The sequence below is a fragment of the Arachis ipaensis genome, chromosome B06 (assembly GCF_000816755.2).
Source record: "Arachis ipaensis cultivar K30076 chromosome B06, Araip1.1, whole genome shotgun sequence".
In the NCBI taxonomy this organism is placed as follows: Eukaryota; Viridiplantae; Streptophyta; class Magnoliopsida; order Fabales; family Fabaceae; genus Arachis; species Arachis ipaensis.
Window position 1 is genome coordinate 110,272,784 of NC_029790.2, and position 14,210 is coordinate 110,286,993.

General features: G+C 36.2%; 2 protein-coding genes and 1 long non-coding RNA gene across 4 annotated transcripts; 1 reads left to right on the plus strand and 2 right to left on the minus strand.

Annotated features, from left to right (window-relative positions):
- Positions 429-4,940, minus strand: LOC107604812 (putative pentatricopeptide repeat-containing protein At3g01580). 2 transcript variants are annotated; one of them, XM_021104783.1, is made up of 3 exons: positions 4,588-4,940; positions 2,759-2,770; positions 429-2,617 (listed from the first exon to the last, which is right to left on the minus strand). In XM_021104783.1, exon 3 carries the CDS (start codon positions 2,587-2,589, stop codon positions 499-501), a length of 2,091 nt encoding a protein of 696 aa, XP_020960442.1. In that variant the 5' UTR covers positions 2,590-2,617; positions 2,759-2,770; positions 4,588-4,940; the 3' UTR covers positions 429-498. The 2 variants fall into 2 exon arrangements, with proteins under 2 accessions (XP_020960442.1, XP_016161992.1); XM_016306506.2 differs by having other exon boundaries at positions 429-2,770; positions 4,588-4,939.
- On the minus strand, positions 7,663-8,211 carry LOC110263808. Its single transcript, XM_021105619.1, has one exon. The coding sequence runs from the start codon at positions 8,209-8,211 to the stop codon at positions 7,663-7,665; it is 549 nt and encodes a 182-aa protein (XP_020961278.1).
- LOC110264117 lies at positions 8,408-13,162 on the plus strand. Its single transcript, XR_002349846.1, has 2 exons — positions 8,408-8,703; positions 13,110-13,162. It is a non-coding gene; the product is annotated as an uncharacterized LOC110264117 (long non-coding RNA).

Here is a 14,210-nt window from a genome sequence, read left to right on the forward strand (position 1 = left end):
AACTACATTTGAGTTAATACATTTAATACTATATTTTAAAAAACACGAACAATGCACATCATATTCTTTATTTATTAATTAAATTATTACAATTCAAATTAATTTTAATAGAATAATTTAAAATTATAATTTCAGTTTTATCATGCATATGGCACGGATTATTACACTTGTTTATCATTTAAATTTCAGTTTTTAATCAGCTTTTTAAAGATTTAGGAAAGTTACCTATTTTTTATTTTCTCTCTTCTAAAAGTTTATCAAAGGCTGAGTTTTAAAAAATATCTAATTGCACTGCACATGAAAACCGATTGCCATCTTTAGCAATGCAATTATTTTAAGCTTATTTTAATACTATTTATAGTTGTTTAAAATCGGATTAGAATGGCTAGTTCAACCCATTCAACCCAAAAAGCAGGTAGTAGCAAACATGCAAAACCATTCAAGAAATGGTAGTGATTTTCATGATTATAAGTTAAAAACTCACAAGATGCCCTCAATCTATACTTGAGGAACATAACCTTCTTCCCTCATTCTTGCATCAAGTTTTCTTAGCATGTCATAAATTTGATCAGATTCATGATGTAATCTATCACAAGCAACAAAATTATGAACCTCATTCCTTAACTCAACCATACTTCGACCTACAATCTTCTTCAACCTATTCTCCTTTACCAATTTCCTAATATTTTCAGCATTATGCCAATCCTTGTCCCCACAATAAATATTTGATAAGAGTACATAATACCCTGCATGATTAGGGTTTACGGAGAAAAGATTCTGAGCTGCAAGTTCTCCCATATTTATGTTTTGATGAATCCTACATGCACCAAGCAAGGCTCCCCACACATTAGCACCAGCTTGCATTGGCATGCGATTGATTATTTCCAAGCCCTTATCTAGCTCTCCAACCCGGCCAAGAAGATCAACCATTATGGCATAGTGCTCTGAATTCGGCTTCAATTGGTACTCATTTACCATTGTATCGAATATCTTTATCCCTTCTTTAATCAAACCTGCATGACTACAAGCAAACAGAATTGAAAGGAAGGTTACATGATTAGGCTTAGCATTTGAACTATCAAGCATCTCCCTGAATAACTTCAATGCTGCTTCTCCTTGCCCATGGAATCCATAAGCTGCAATGATTGAGCTCCACACAACAACATCTTTGTGTGTCATTTGTTTGAAAACTTTGTAAGCGTTATCTATGCTACTACATTTTGCATACATCTCTATGAGAGATGCGCCGACAAAAATATTATCGTCAAGTCCACATTTAGTTAGGAAACCATGAAGACAAACCGCTTGTTGAAGAATCCCCAAATCCGAGCTGGCAGCAAGAATCTTCACGAGGGCAATTGCATCAGGTCGGGTTCCACTAGATAACATGTTGTGGAAAATGCCCATTGACTTGTGAGCCATTCCAATTTCAGCATACCCGCTAAACAAAACAGCCCAAGAAACTACATCCTTCTTCGGCATTCTGTTGAAGAGGCTAATTGCACTTTCAGGTTTAAAGCATTTCATGTACATGTCCATAAGAGCTGTAGAGACTGCCATATCCAATTCAAGACCATTGTCAATTGCTAATTTGTGAATCTTCATACCCTCTTCCAAATTAGACATGTTAGTGCATGATCGCAGTACACTAACAATAGTAACCCGGTTGGGTTCAACTCTATTATCAATCATTTGATTGAAAAGATCTAATGACTTGGTTTCAGCTCCATTATCAGTATAACAAGCAATCATTGAGGTCCAAGATATGATATCCTTATCAGGCATTTTTCTGAACAAATTATATGCACTCTTGATAGAACCAGTTTTTCCATATAAATTCAGCAGTGCATTAGTCAAACATAACTTAGTGTCATAGCCCCTTCTTTTTACATATCCATGTATACTTCTTCCAAGCTTAAAATCTGATAACTGAGCACAAGCGCAAACAGCGCTAACAAGTGTCACTGGATCAGGACTCACATTCTCTGACGCAACCATTTGTGAGAAAAATGCAAGTGCAAGTTCAGGATCGCCGCTTCGCTCGTAACCTGTAACCATTGAAGTCCATAAAACCACATCTGGATTTGGATACTCCATAAACACTTTTTCAGCATCATTCATTTGTCCACATTTCGAATACAACTCAACCAAGGCAGACCCCACAAACACATCCTTATTCATTGCCTTTTTCTTGAGAAACCCGTGAATCATTTCGCCCAGTTCCAGCCTCTGCAAACCAACACATGATTTCAAAGAAATTGATACTGTGAAATTGTCAGGTCTTTCCTCAGCTGATAAAGCACATGCATTCATCCGATGAAACAGGCACAGTGTCTCTACCCATTTTCCTTCCAAACAATAGCTCCTAAGCATAGAATTCCACAGATGGACAGTTCTACAAGGTGATTCTTCGAATAGTTGATATGCTTGTCTAACTGACGCATATTTAGCATAAAGAACATTAAGATTGGTAGCAATAAAACTATCATGGGCAAAGCCCAATTTCAAACACTGGGAGTGCAACTGTGCAATTGATATCTTACTACAGCAAGTTCCCAATAGCTTCACTAAGAGATCCCTCCTGTGCATGTAAAATGGCTATTGAGTTCTATAGCTTCTCAAGGTTCATCTTCATTGTCAAGTTGCTGATATTTATAAACATGTCTCTCAATCACAAAACTGCCATTATCAGAAGCTTCTAGATCTCTGTCTCAATCTTGTTATATATTCATCGGAACAGCTCCATTTTTGGTGGCTTTAGAAACAAAACCTGTTGAGCAAAGCATGTTGCTGAAACTGTTAGTTCATCAGCTCAAAGTAGCCCTCAGTTGCACAAAGAACATCTAAACACAAAATGAACCTTATAATATCGAAAACTCATCAATTGAAAACCATAAAGATGGCATTCTTTGAGTTTATTACAAGATCAAATGAATCTCCTATGATTTCCATTCCATGTGAATCCAATTCAGATTTAAAACATACTGAATGGTAGACGCAATTTTCTTTATTTTCAATCAACTTGAAGTGATTTTACTACTCAAATTCCTTTTAAACAAATATTACACTATGACTAGGGTGTGTTGATAGGTATTAAATCTATGGTGATATTTAAAACATTAAAGCTGAGTTGAGGGGATCCTCTCTCAAGCTTTTTCTCTCAGTGATGCACATCGCAATAACAAATGTGATATGCATGTTATCACATTAGGGATCATCAGTGAAGCAGATAAAGCAAGGAGGTTGTATGATTTCATATTCTCCTGCTTCAAGGGCCATCACTATAAGCTCATCCAAAACAATTGATTTTAACTATAACTATTTCTTAGATCATTACATTCTGCACTTTCAAAGGCACGGGAAAACCCATTTCTTTATACTTGCTTTGATACTCATGACATTGCCACACCTAAACTTGCACCTCTCAATATATTGGTATCAGCAAAATAAATACATCTTATCTTGAAAACATTAAGGAATTTAAAATTAAAAAAAAAAAAAAAGATATTGGAATAANAACCGAATCAGTCATCAAACCGTTCTCATTACTAGTTCACAGGTTCACCGGTTCAACCAGAATAACTGTTTTATAATAAAAATGTTAAATAAAATATAAATAAACACACTAAACATAGTTATAGTCTAATATAAACCTTAAAATGTCATCCAAATAACAAAAGAAATATCCAGTGCCAACATTAAAGTTTATCACCAATCATCAAAATCCGCAAAAATCTATTCTGTTAATTTAAAACAAGAAAGTAGAAAAAAAATTCTGATTCAAGTCTTGTGAATGGCTTTAATTCAATAGACAAGAAGCGGTGAAACAATAGAAGATAATCATAATATTAGTTTATGGATAAATACTTATTGGATATGAATCAAGAATCATTCCTGAACATTGATGTGTGCAAATCAACAATCAGAATCGAAAATATGAAGCCTGAATAACTGTGAGAGAGCTCTGTTAAATTCTGGAACCACAAAGCACCACTCTGCATGATATATTACAAGCTTAAATCGTTTAGTAATGGAGTGATTCTGTGTCTATGGTGCATGTATCCTCCAAACCGAAATATAGGATACATTTTATTATCACTATAAATTTTTCAACTATAAACCCATCAGTCGGATTACATCATTATATTTCGTTGTTATCATTCAAATCTCTCTCACCATATTAGATATATTTTCATGATATTATTCGGTCATCATGGAACTAGAACCATTGGAAGATTAATTTTGCAAGATATGAAGTTACATAGAGCAGAATAAATAGCAAACACACAAAAATTAACAAACTTCCCATTCAACATTCAAAATTAGCAAACGCACACAAAATCAGCAATCAGCAGCATAAATAAATCAGTAACTATCAAGCTTTCCATTCAACAAATTCAAGTCTCCCATTCAACAAATGGTCAAATTCGAGTCTCATTATAAATTCATACCCATGCAATTAGTCAATTAACTAGTTGTTTTTAACGAAATCATTCTGAACACATTAAAAACTAAATTAACCAAATCACATATTTTTATGAACAGGTTAAAAACAAAAAAAAAAGTAAGCAAGAAAAATTAACAAACCTTCGGTGGTCTTCGACGAGCAGAGTATGAAGGAGAGAGGGAGCAAGAATGTGATGCAGAGAAGCTAGTGGCAGTCCCTCTCCTTATGTTTACAACGCGGAAAACTAGCAGAATATGAGGAAGAGGGAACAAGACCACCAAAGACGAACACACGACAGACGACGAAGCTGGACCACGCAAAGAAGCTGCGACACGAAGAAAAGAAGCTGGCGAACGGCGGGACGGCAACGGCAATGGAGTTAAGGTTTGTCACCTCTTTTCTTTCTTTGAGAGAGGGAAGCTTGATTCTGATTTCCGAAGGTGTCAAGGCGAGAAGGAGCAAAGGACAAAGACGAGAGCTGGAGGAGTTTTTTAACTTTTTTTCTTTTTTAAAACACAAAACGACCTCGTTTAGATTAAACCGGTTGGATCCCAATTCGATATGACCGGCCGATTCTCGACTAGTTTAGTGGTTTTTGGCCAGTTTTTATATTTGTGGTTTTTTTCTATTAGACTAAACTAAAATCAAGGTTCTAAAAACCAGACCGGTCATTGGATTACTCTAGTCACTAATTTATTGGTTTATTAATCTAACCGGTCCAATTATGATTCAATCAGAAAAACCGTTTTAGAATACTTTTCTTCCCTTTGCTTAAACAAAAAATCCATCAAGTTCTCACCTGCCTTTAGATAAATAGGCCTTTCTGGCTCGAACATGTCTAGTACAAACTCTTCATCCTTTCCAATAGGCTCAACGGTAGTCATGTTGATCGAGAAAATAATCTCGTCTATTTCAGCAAAGTTTGACGTGACTTGAAAAGGATCAGAATCTATTTTCATCTCAGGTTTGTCCTCAAACTTTAATCGACCGTCTTCAATAGCCTTTTGTATCAAATTCCTAAAATGTACACAATTATTAGTATAATGATCAAGAGCTTGATGAAATTTATAAAATTTCTTATTCCTAATTTCAGAAACAGATGGCATTCTTTTTCCTTCGAGAAGCACAAGTTGTTTATCTTTTAAAAGCATGTCAATGATTTATTCAGCTTTTGTTAAATCGAAGGAATAACTTCTTCCTCCTAACAAAGGGATTTTATCTTTTGCTAGATTAAGAGATCGACACACATAAGGAAGTCCATCTTTTAATTCTGCAACAAAAACAGACTCATCATTTGACTCCTCTTTGATCATATAATCAACATAAGTCATTTTTTATTGAAGAAAGTTTTTCTTCTGCTTGACTCATGTTCTTCTTTTTCTTTGTTTAATTTTTCAATTTGTTGGACCTTGTCAGTCAACTGAGCCAAGTCAAGGAACTGCTAGTTTACTAACTTCTTGCGAATATTGAAATCGAGACCATTGATCACCATCCTAACTACTTCAGGTTCAGAAATAGAAGTGAAATACTTGTTCCTCATTCTTGAATTGTATTAAGTAGTCATCGATCGATTCTGCTTTTTCTCTTTTTACTGTAAATAAATTAGATAAAGTTACTTTTAATTCTCCCCTAAAAAACTAATCATGGAAACTTCTTTCTAACTGAACCCAACTATGGATCGAGTTAGGTTGTAAATTTGAAAACCAAGTAAACCCATTTTTTGTGAGGGAAGATGGAAAATATCTTATTTTCAGATACTCATTACCAGCTAATTCTCCAATTTCGACTATATAACAAGGCATATGCTTGACAGTCAATTCCCCACTCTCACCTGCAAATTTAGTGAGGGACTTTGGAATTTTGAATCCTCTGGAAGTTCAAATTGTAAAACATAGTTAAAAAAAAAGATAAATAAAATAGGATTGATTTGTTACTCCTATATTAAATTCTGCTCTATTTAAATTTTTTTCTACAACTTGAGTTATATTTTGAACATAAGCTTGAGGAACATTGTTTACTCTCGCCTCGTCCAATACCCTATTTGGATAATCTCCCATATTCAAAATTACTGGGATTATTTGCATGAATCCCACCTATTGGGGGTATAAATAGTCGATTGATTGTCCTGAAATATCATTCACCCATCGAGCTACTTGCTCTATTCTTGCATCATTATTTTCTATCATTAGATTTAAAACTATAACCATCTATTCGGTAAGTATTAACTAGATTGCGATGGCTATCTTCAATTTATTGCCTGAACATAGCCAAAGATTTGATTATGTTAAGAGACGTTCTGACAGAAATTTGTTTCAACATTTTTGGAAATACAAATTTTCGTCCTATATTTGTTGGCAACCTAGTAAGGAATGCCCCTCTGCCTTGTGTCAAAAAGATATTTGGCATTATTACAGTGGATTGTAAAGGTATAGGTATTGAACGTAAATATGGAAGATTATTTATCAAGTGTTGGTAGGCATTATAATTTGCCATATTAAGACATAACTACTTGGTATACCTATTGGAAGGTATCTTGGAGGAGGTCCAGGGTTGTATAGAAAATTATTTCTTGTTGTATTTGCACCTCCTATGCCCCTAATGCTAGGATTTTCTAAAGGCAGAGAGCAGTTTAATGGAAACCAATACGGATGCCATGTAGTAGCTGTAGTCGACGAGATTCTTTCTGTTATCAGAGAATTCATCCATCAACTTGTAGTTTCTACTGATGGGGAAGCTTTTGCCTCTGGACTTCTTATATGTTCTTCAATATTTCTAGCATCATTGTTCGATGTATTAATAGAAGTGGAAGTGATTTCTTGATATCTTTAGTAATTTTTAGTATTTCTTTTAATATTTATTAGCAGTTTTTATTAAGTTTAATTGAGGTTTTCACAACTAATCTCTTTCATTTAGAGTTGTTTTAGAGTTGTTGTCTGTTCAAAATGTTTTCAAGAAAAATTAGATGAATAAAAGAAAAGTCAAAATAATTAGAGAAGACTCCCAGAAAGAAACCAAGGCTAGGCCCCGGCATCCATATCTTGCACCTGAGCAATATTATCTAACAAATGAGTTAAATTATTTTTGGTTGAAATGCATGGTAAATATGGTAGACTAGATAGGAAAATATTGTTCTTTACAGCAGCTGAAGAGTGATGAATTAGACAGATTAAAATTAATAATTTCAACTTTTTTTTTTTGAAAGGAGAAAATTGTATTCAAACAGAAGAACTCAAAATATCTAAATGGGCCAAATTAGTTACATGTTCAGGAGCTTCTTCCAACCATATAACATTTGGTTGGGTCAGAGCTAATTTGGCCAAAGCATGGGCTACCCTATTTCCCTCCCTTTTTACATGGGAAATATGAACAAATCTAAATTTACCTAAAGCCTCTTTACAATTTGACACTAAAGTTCCAAAATAATTCCTATGAGTGTCATTCCCCTTTAAAGCTCTAATAACGTCAACGGTATCTCCTTCTAAGGCTAAATCAAGAAAACAGCAATCCAAGGCTAAGTTAAGGCCCAAAAGACAAGCTGTGGCTTCCGCTTCAATTGTAGATGTGGTTGAAAATAACCAAGTAGCTGCAACCATAATTTCTCCTTCAGAATTCCTAATAACTGCTCCTCCTCCATTCGCTCCTTCATTTGAAATTGCTGCATCCACATTCAATTTGAAGAGATTTGGCTCCGGCGGCACCCAACACATTAAACTACGACTCCCAGGTGGTGGCTCTGCTGTGAAGTTCTCTGTCGGCCTTGACATGACTGTGAATTCCTGGTATCTAAGAGTTGCTCTGTTCACTAATTCTTGTATGTCTATTTTCTTATCTTCAAAAATTAATTTGTTTCTTCCCCACCATATTGCATGTAGGCATTCCAGAAAAAGACCTTTTTCCCCCTTTCCGATTTGGTTTAACGATTCTTCAATCCAAGCTCCAATTGGGTGGTTCTGAGCTCTCTCTGTTCGGAGGTTGAAAGGGCTAGCAAACCAAAATCGTTGTGTCCAGGTACAGTCTTTGAATATGTGTTCTTCTGTCTCTTCCTTTCTCCAATATCTTGGACAAAGTGATGTGCTTGTGATACCTCTTTTTTGAATGTTGATTCTAGTTGGCAGGGATGATGTTAGCAGTCTCCATGTGAAATTAAGAGTGCGGTTCAGTGCTTTTGTGTTCCAAAGAAGTTTCCAAGGGAATTTGTTCTGGTGCTCCTGGTTGCTGGACTGAGCATGGTTTTGTGGCTGAGAGCGGATGAGGTGGTAAGCTTCCTTGACCTCATATTCTCCATTCTTTGATTCTTTCCAGTAGTAGCAGTCTTCTTGTTGGTTTTGGTCTAGAGGAATATTAAGTATCTGTTCTGCTTCGAAATGATAGAAATTCTGTCTGATGATGTCCTCTCTCCATCGAATAGTTTCCTGATCAATAAGTTGTTCCACCCTGGTTTCCGAATCAAAACTTGAGCAGGTACTCCAAATTCTGAATCTGTTTTGATTTGGAAGCCATGGGTCTTCCTTTATTCTAATTGATCTGCCATTACCGATCCTCCACAAGCCTCCCAGATTTAGAACCCATTTAGCATTCCAAATACTTCTCCAAGTGTAGCTTGGCATGTTTCCTATACCTGACTTTAGAAAAGATTTTTTGTTGTAGTATTTGGCTTTCAATGTCCTTGCTGCTAGTGAATTAGGAAATTTAATCAATCTCCATCCTTGTTTGGCCAAAAGTGCTTGATTAAAAGCTTCAAAGCTTCTAAAACCTAGCCCCCCCTTCTTGCTTTGCCAAGCTTAATTTTGACCATCTAACCCAATGCACTTTCCTTTCTCCATTTTTGCTACCCCAGTAGAATTTACTGATCATGCTCTCTATGTGTTGACATAAACTTTTGGGCATTTGGAAACATCCCATAATGTATGAGGGGATTACTTGAGCGACTGATTTTATAAGAACTTCTTTCCCCACCTTGGAAAGGCTATTCTCCTTCCATCCCTTCAGCTTCTTCCAAACTCTATCTTGGACAAAATCAAAGATTTGTTTCTTAGATCTTCCAACAAAAGTTGGAATCCCCAAGTACTTTGAATGGTTCTCCACTGCCTTAATCTGTAACCATTCTTGGATAAGCATCTGTCTGAGAGGAGGCACATTTCGGCTAAAAGAGATTTTCGATTTATCCAAATTGATCCTTTGGCTTGAAGCTAATTGGTATGTTTGTAGAATTTCCTTCACTTCAATGATGTCTTGATCTGTTGCTCTTATGAAGAGAATGCTGTCATCCGCAAAAAAAAGGTGTGATATTTCGGGTGCATTCCTAGCTATCTTTATTCCTTGAATCGCTTGCCTTTCCTAAGCCTTGATGAGGAGACCCGAGAACACTTTCGCACACAATAAAAATAGGTATGGAGAAAGGGGATCCCCTTGCCTTATGCCTCTAGTAGGTTTGAAACTCTTGGAGGGACGGCCATTGATAAGTACTGAGAAAGACACCGACCTGATGCATTTTTGGATTAGTTTCACCCACTTTTGTGGGAACCCCATACACTTGATAACCGCCAAGAGAAAACTCTATTCGATCCGATCATATGCCTTAGCCATATCTAACTTTATGCCCACATAACCCTTTGCTCCGTTCACCTTTTTCCTCATATAATGGAATATATCAAAAGCCACTAAGCCATTGTCCGTAATTAATCTACCTGGAGTAAAGGCGCTTTGGTACTCTCCCACAATCCCCGGAAGAATTTGCTTTAGTCTGTTTGCAATGACCTTCGTCGCTAGCTTGAAAACCACATTGCAAAGAGATATCGGCCTATATTCTCTAGTGTGCTTTGGGGTCTTTGTTTTGGGGATTAGACACAAAGAGGTGTTGTTCATCTCTTCAAAGTCTCCTTCCCCATTTAGACAGTTAAGGACCCACTTGGAAGTTTCCTCTCCCATAATATCCCACATTCTTTGGTAGAAGAGTGCCGGCATCCCATCCAGTCCAGGGGCTTTAGTTGGGTGCATGTGCTTTAAGGCTGTTCTGACTTCCTCTTGTGTGAAGTCCTCCTCCAAAATATTAAAAGCCTCATGCGAGACTCTGCCTCCCACCACTGCAGCCACTTGTTCTTCCTCCATTGTCCCTTCGGTCTTGAACAAATCCTCATAAAAGTTTACTATAATTTCCTCTATTTTCTCCTCATCTTCAAAAAGAATTCCTGCATCATCGGTAATCCTCTCTATACGGTTTCTTTTGTTCCTTTGTGGTGCTTTCTGATGAAAATATTTAGTATTTTTGTCCCCCGCTTTAAGCCACGTTGCTCTAGATCTTTGTGCCCACTTAATCTCTTCTTGGTACAACAAATCGTCTAACTCTCTTTGTGTCTCTTTTAGTCTCATGATGGTCGATTCAGATTGCGGGAGGGTTGTGAGATGTTCTATAGAATCCTGTTTCTCTTTGATCTTCTTTGGTAGTTGTCCAAAATTCTGTTTTCCCCATTGTTGTAGCTTTCTTCCACAATTTTCCAGCTTCCATTTTAAATGTTCTGCACTACCCGACCAGCTCTTGCAAATTACTTCTTTACACTCTTGGTTTTGAAGCCACATTTCTTCAAATCTGAAGATATTTGGCCTATTCCTCCTTCTTTTGTTCTCTTGACCTGTTACATCAATTAAGAGAGGACAATGATCTGATCTATACCTCTGCAAGTGTCTTACAATTGTCTCTGGAAAAGCTTCCTTCCAGTCAATTGTTGCAACTGTCCTGTCTAGTCTCTCTTGAATGGTCATTTCTCCCGGTTGGTTGTTTGTCCATGTAAAAGAGTGCCCCGCAAACCCTAAGTCTAGCAGCTGATTCATTTGTAGTGCCTCTTGAAAGCCTTTCATTTGGCTATAAGTAACTGGCAATCCCCCTGTCTTCTCTTTCTGTTCCAGGATTTGGTTAAAATCTCCAAAAACCAACCATGGCATGTTTTGAGATTGACCAAGCGAGCTCAAGAGATCCCATGATTTTTGCTTGTTGGCTGCATCTGGATTCCCATAGAACCCCGTAATCCTCCACTGCTGTCCAACTTCTGCTGCTTTTACCCTCATATCTATATGGTTCAAGGACATTGATGATACTTCCAAAATAATAGAGCTATCCCACATAATCGCCAAGCCGCCCGCTCTACTTCTTCCTTCCCCTTCACAGTCAATCCCCGCAATGTTTCCCATTCCTCCTCTATTCCTGATACGATTTAATTCGTCAATCTTTCTCCTCGTCTCCATTAAGAAGACGAGGTTGGGAGCTTGCTGTTTCAAGAGCTTGTTCAAAGCTCTCACTGCCCATGGGTTCCCAAGCCCACGGCAGTTCCAACTAATTATCTTCATGGGATTTGGCAGGGCTGCCCTGCAGCCTCTGCCTATGTATTTATGCTCCTTGCTTGGTAGCGTTTGCTGCTGCCTCCCATCTCCCTGTCCTTCATTTCTGTGTCTTCTTCTTTCCTTTTTTTATTTTGTTCTGGCACTTTAGTTTTCTGGCATGTTATTCTTAGTGGAGCTTCTCTTGCCATCCTCTTCCATTTCTTTTGATTTTTCTGAAGTTGAGATTCCTCCTCGTCCTCTATTTTCTCTGTCCTTCTTCTGTTCTTTTAATTCCTTATCTACTTTCTTTCCTTTTTCTTTGTCTTCTTCCCCCTGATCTATAGCCTCTCCGTTCGTCTCTTCGATGGTAATGGTTTCAACCTCTGCTGTTTGATGTGGTGCTTTCTCCCTGTTTGAGACTTTGCTTCCTTCCTTGTATTCTATGAATTGCTGGCTCTTTTCCTTCATAGTTAGCTTTGCCATTTTTTCTAACACCTCTCCCTTTCCTTGTTGCGTTCCTTTCTCAGTTTCTTTGTCTCCCGTTTTGGTTGGCTTCTCTTGTTCTACTGATTGCTCCACCTTATTGCCTATTATATCTGCTCTTAGCCAGGCTCCCAGCCCTTTTTTTGAACTACTGGTGTGCTCTTCTTCTGCTTCTGCTATCTCACAGTTTGCTACATCATGTCCGATCCTGCCACAAAAGTAGCAAAATGTGGGCAGCCTTTCATATTTGAACTCCACCTTTGTTAAACCATCTCGCTTACTCCCCATGTTTAAGCCTTCTTTCAGTGGATCCTCTATCCTTATCATGACTGATGCTTTAAGAAAGTTTTCTTTTCCTGGACCCGCTGAGAATACATTGCATTCCATGACTTCTCCCACCCTAGCAGCGATTTTTCTTCATAAAGTTGTTGTCTTACAATGCTCTGGCATGTTCCATATTTGAAGTTTAATTTCTGTTCTAGAAAAATCCATTTCTGATGGGTTTACTCCTCTTTCCCATTTCTTGATCAGTAGCCATGAATTTCGAAACATCCATGGGTTTCCTTTCAGAACTTTTCTCATATCTATTTCCTTATGAAAGAAAAACTGAAAAAGTTTTGGCTTGATCTCTACCATCTTAAAGCCCTCTGGCCTTCTCCAAATGTTGAACATAGTCGTTTGGACCCATGTTGGGTTGATGTTCTTGTCTGTCACCAGCTTTCCTACTAGGCTGTGATTTCATTTCTCTACACCTTCCTCTATGTCTTCTTCTTCATATTCCAAGACTTCTTCCTCTTCTGTTACATTTGATCTTGTTCTTATATTTTCCTCTTCGATTTCATGCCTTATTTCTTCCATTTTTCAGGAATGTTGGAACAACAGCACTGAGGCGACACTGTTCTGCACTGTGGCGCTGGAGAAACACGATTTTAGTTGAAAGTAACGGAGTTGTGCACTACACTCGTTGTGGCTACTGGGGTTTGAGTTTGTGCCCTAGCAGACCGACAAGGAGAGAGGAAAGTTCTTTTGAGCATAACATAAAGGAAAATTAGTAATTTCAACTTGTACTTTAAAGACAACCAAAATTTATTGGTAAGCTTTTCCACAAGCAAGTCACTTAAATAAAGACGTTTAAAACGTCTTTTTTTAAAGATGTTTTTTAATAATTAAAATTTAACACATAATTGATTAAACTGTGTTATTTTTGTCAAAATTAGACCAGACAAATTAATTTAGCTGAAAAAATAGTGAATCAAATTTTGAACCGGTCTACATTAATATTATTTTTTGGGTTAACCACCAAAAATGCCCCCGAATTATTCAAACGCTGACAGAAATGTACCCAAATTTTACTATCGACAAAAATACCTTTAAATAATTTAAAAACATAACAACAATACCCAACGGTAAATATATACTTTCAAAAAATACCTTAGAGATTGAATTTTGATGTGATTTTTTACAAGAATAATTAAAAAAATGAGATATTATTATTCTTAAAATTTGATAATTTTTTTCTAAGTATATATTTTTTTGTGATTTTTTAAAAGTATTATTAGTTGTTAACAAAAAAATTACAAAAAAATATATACACAACGAAAAATCACCAAATTTTAAGAATACTAATATCTCATTTTCTTAATCATGCTTGTAAAAAAATTGTATCAAAATTCAATCTCTAATATATTTTTTGAGAAATACATATTTAATGTTAGATAATCTTGCAAAAAAATTAACATTAAATATGTATTTTTCAAAATATAAATTAGAGATTGAATTTTGATGCAATTTTTTGCAAGTATAATTAAAAAATGAGATACTATTATTCTTAAAATTTGGTGATTTTTTGTTAAGTATATATTATTTTGTAATTTTTTAAAAGTATTATTGGTTGTTAACAAAAATGATTATAAAAAAATTATATACTTAACTTTTAAGAAATTCATATTTAATGTTAGATAATCTT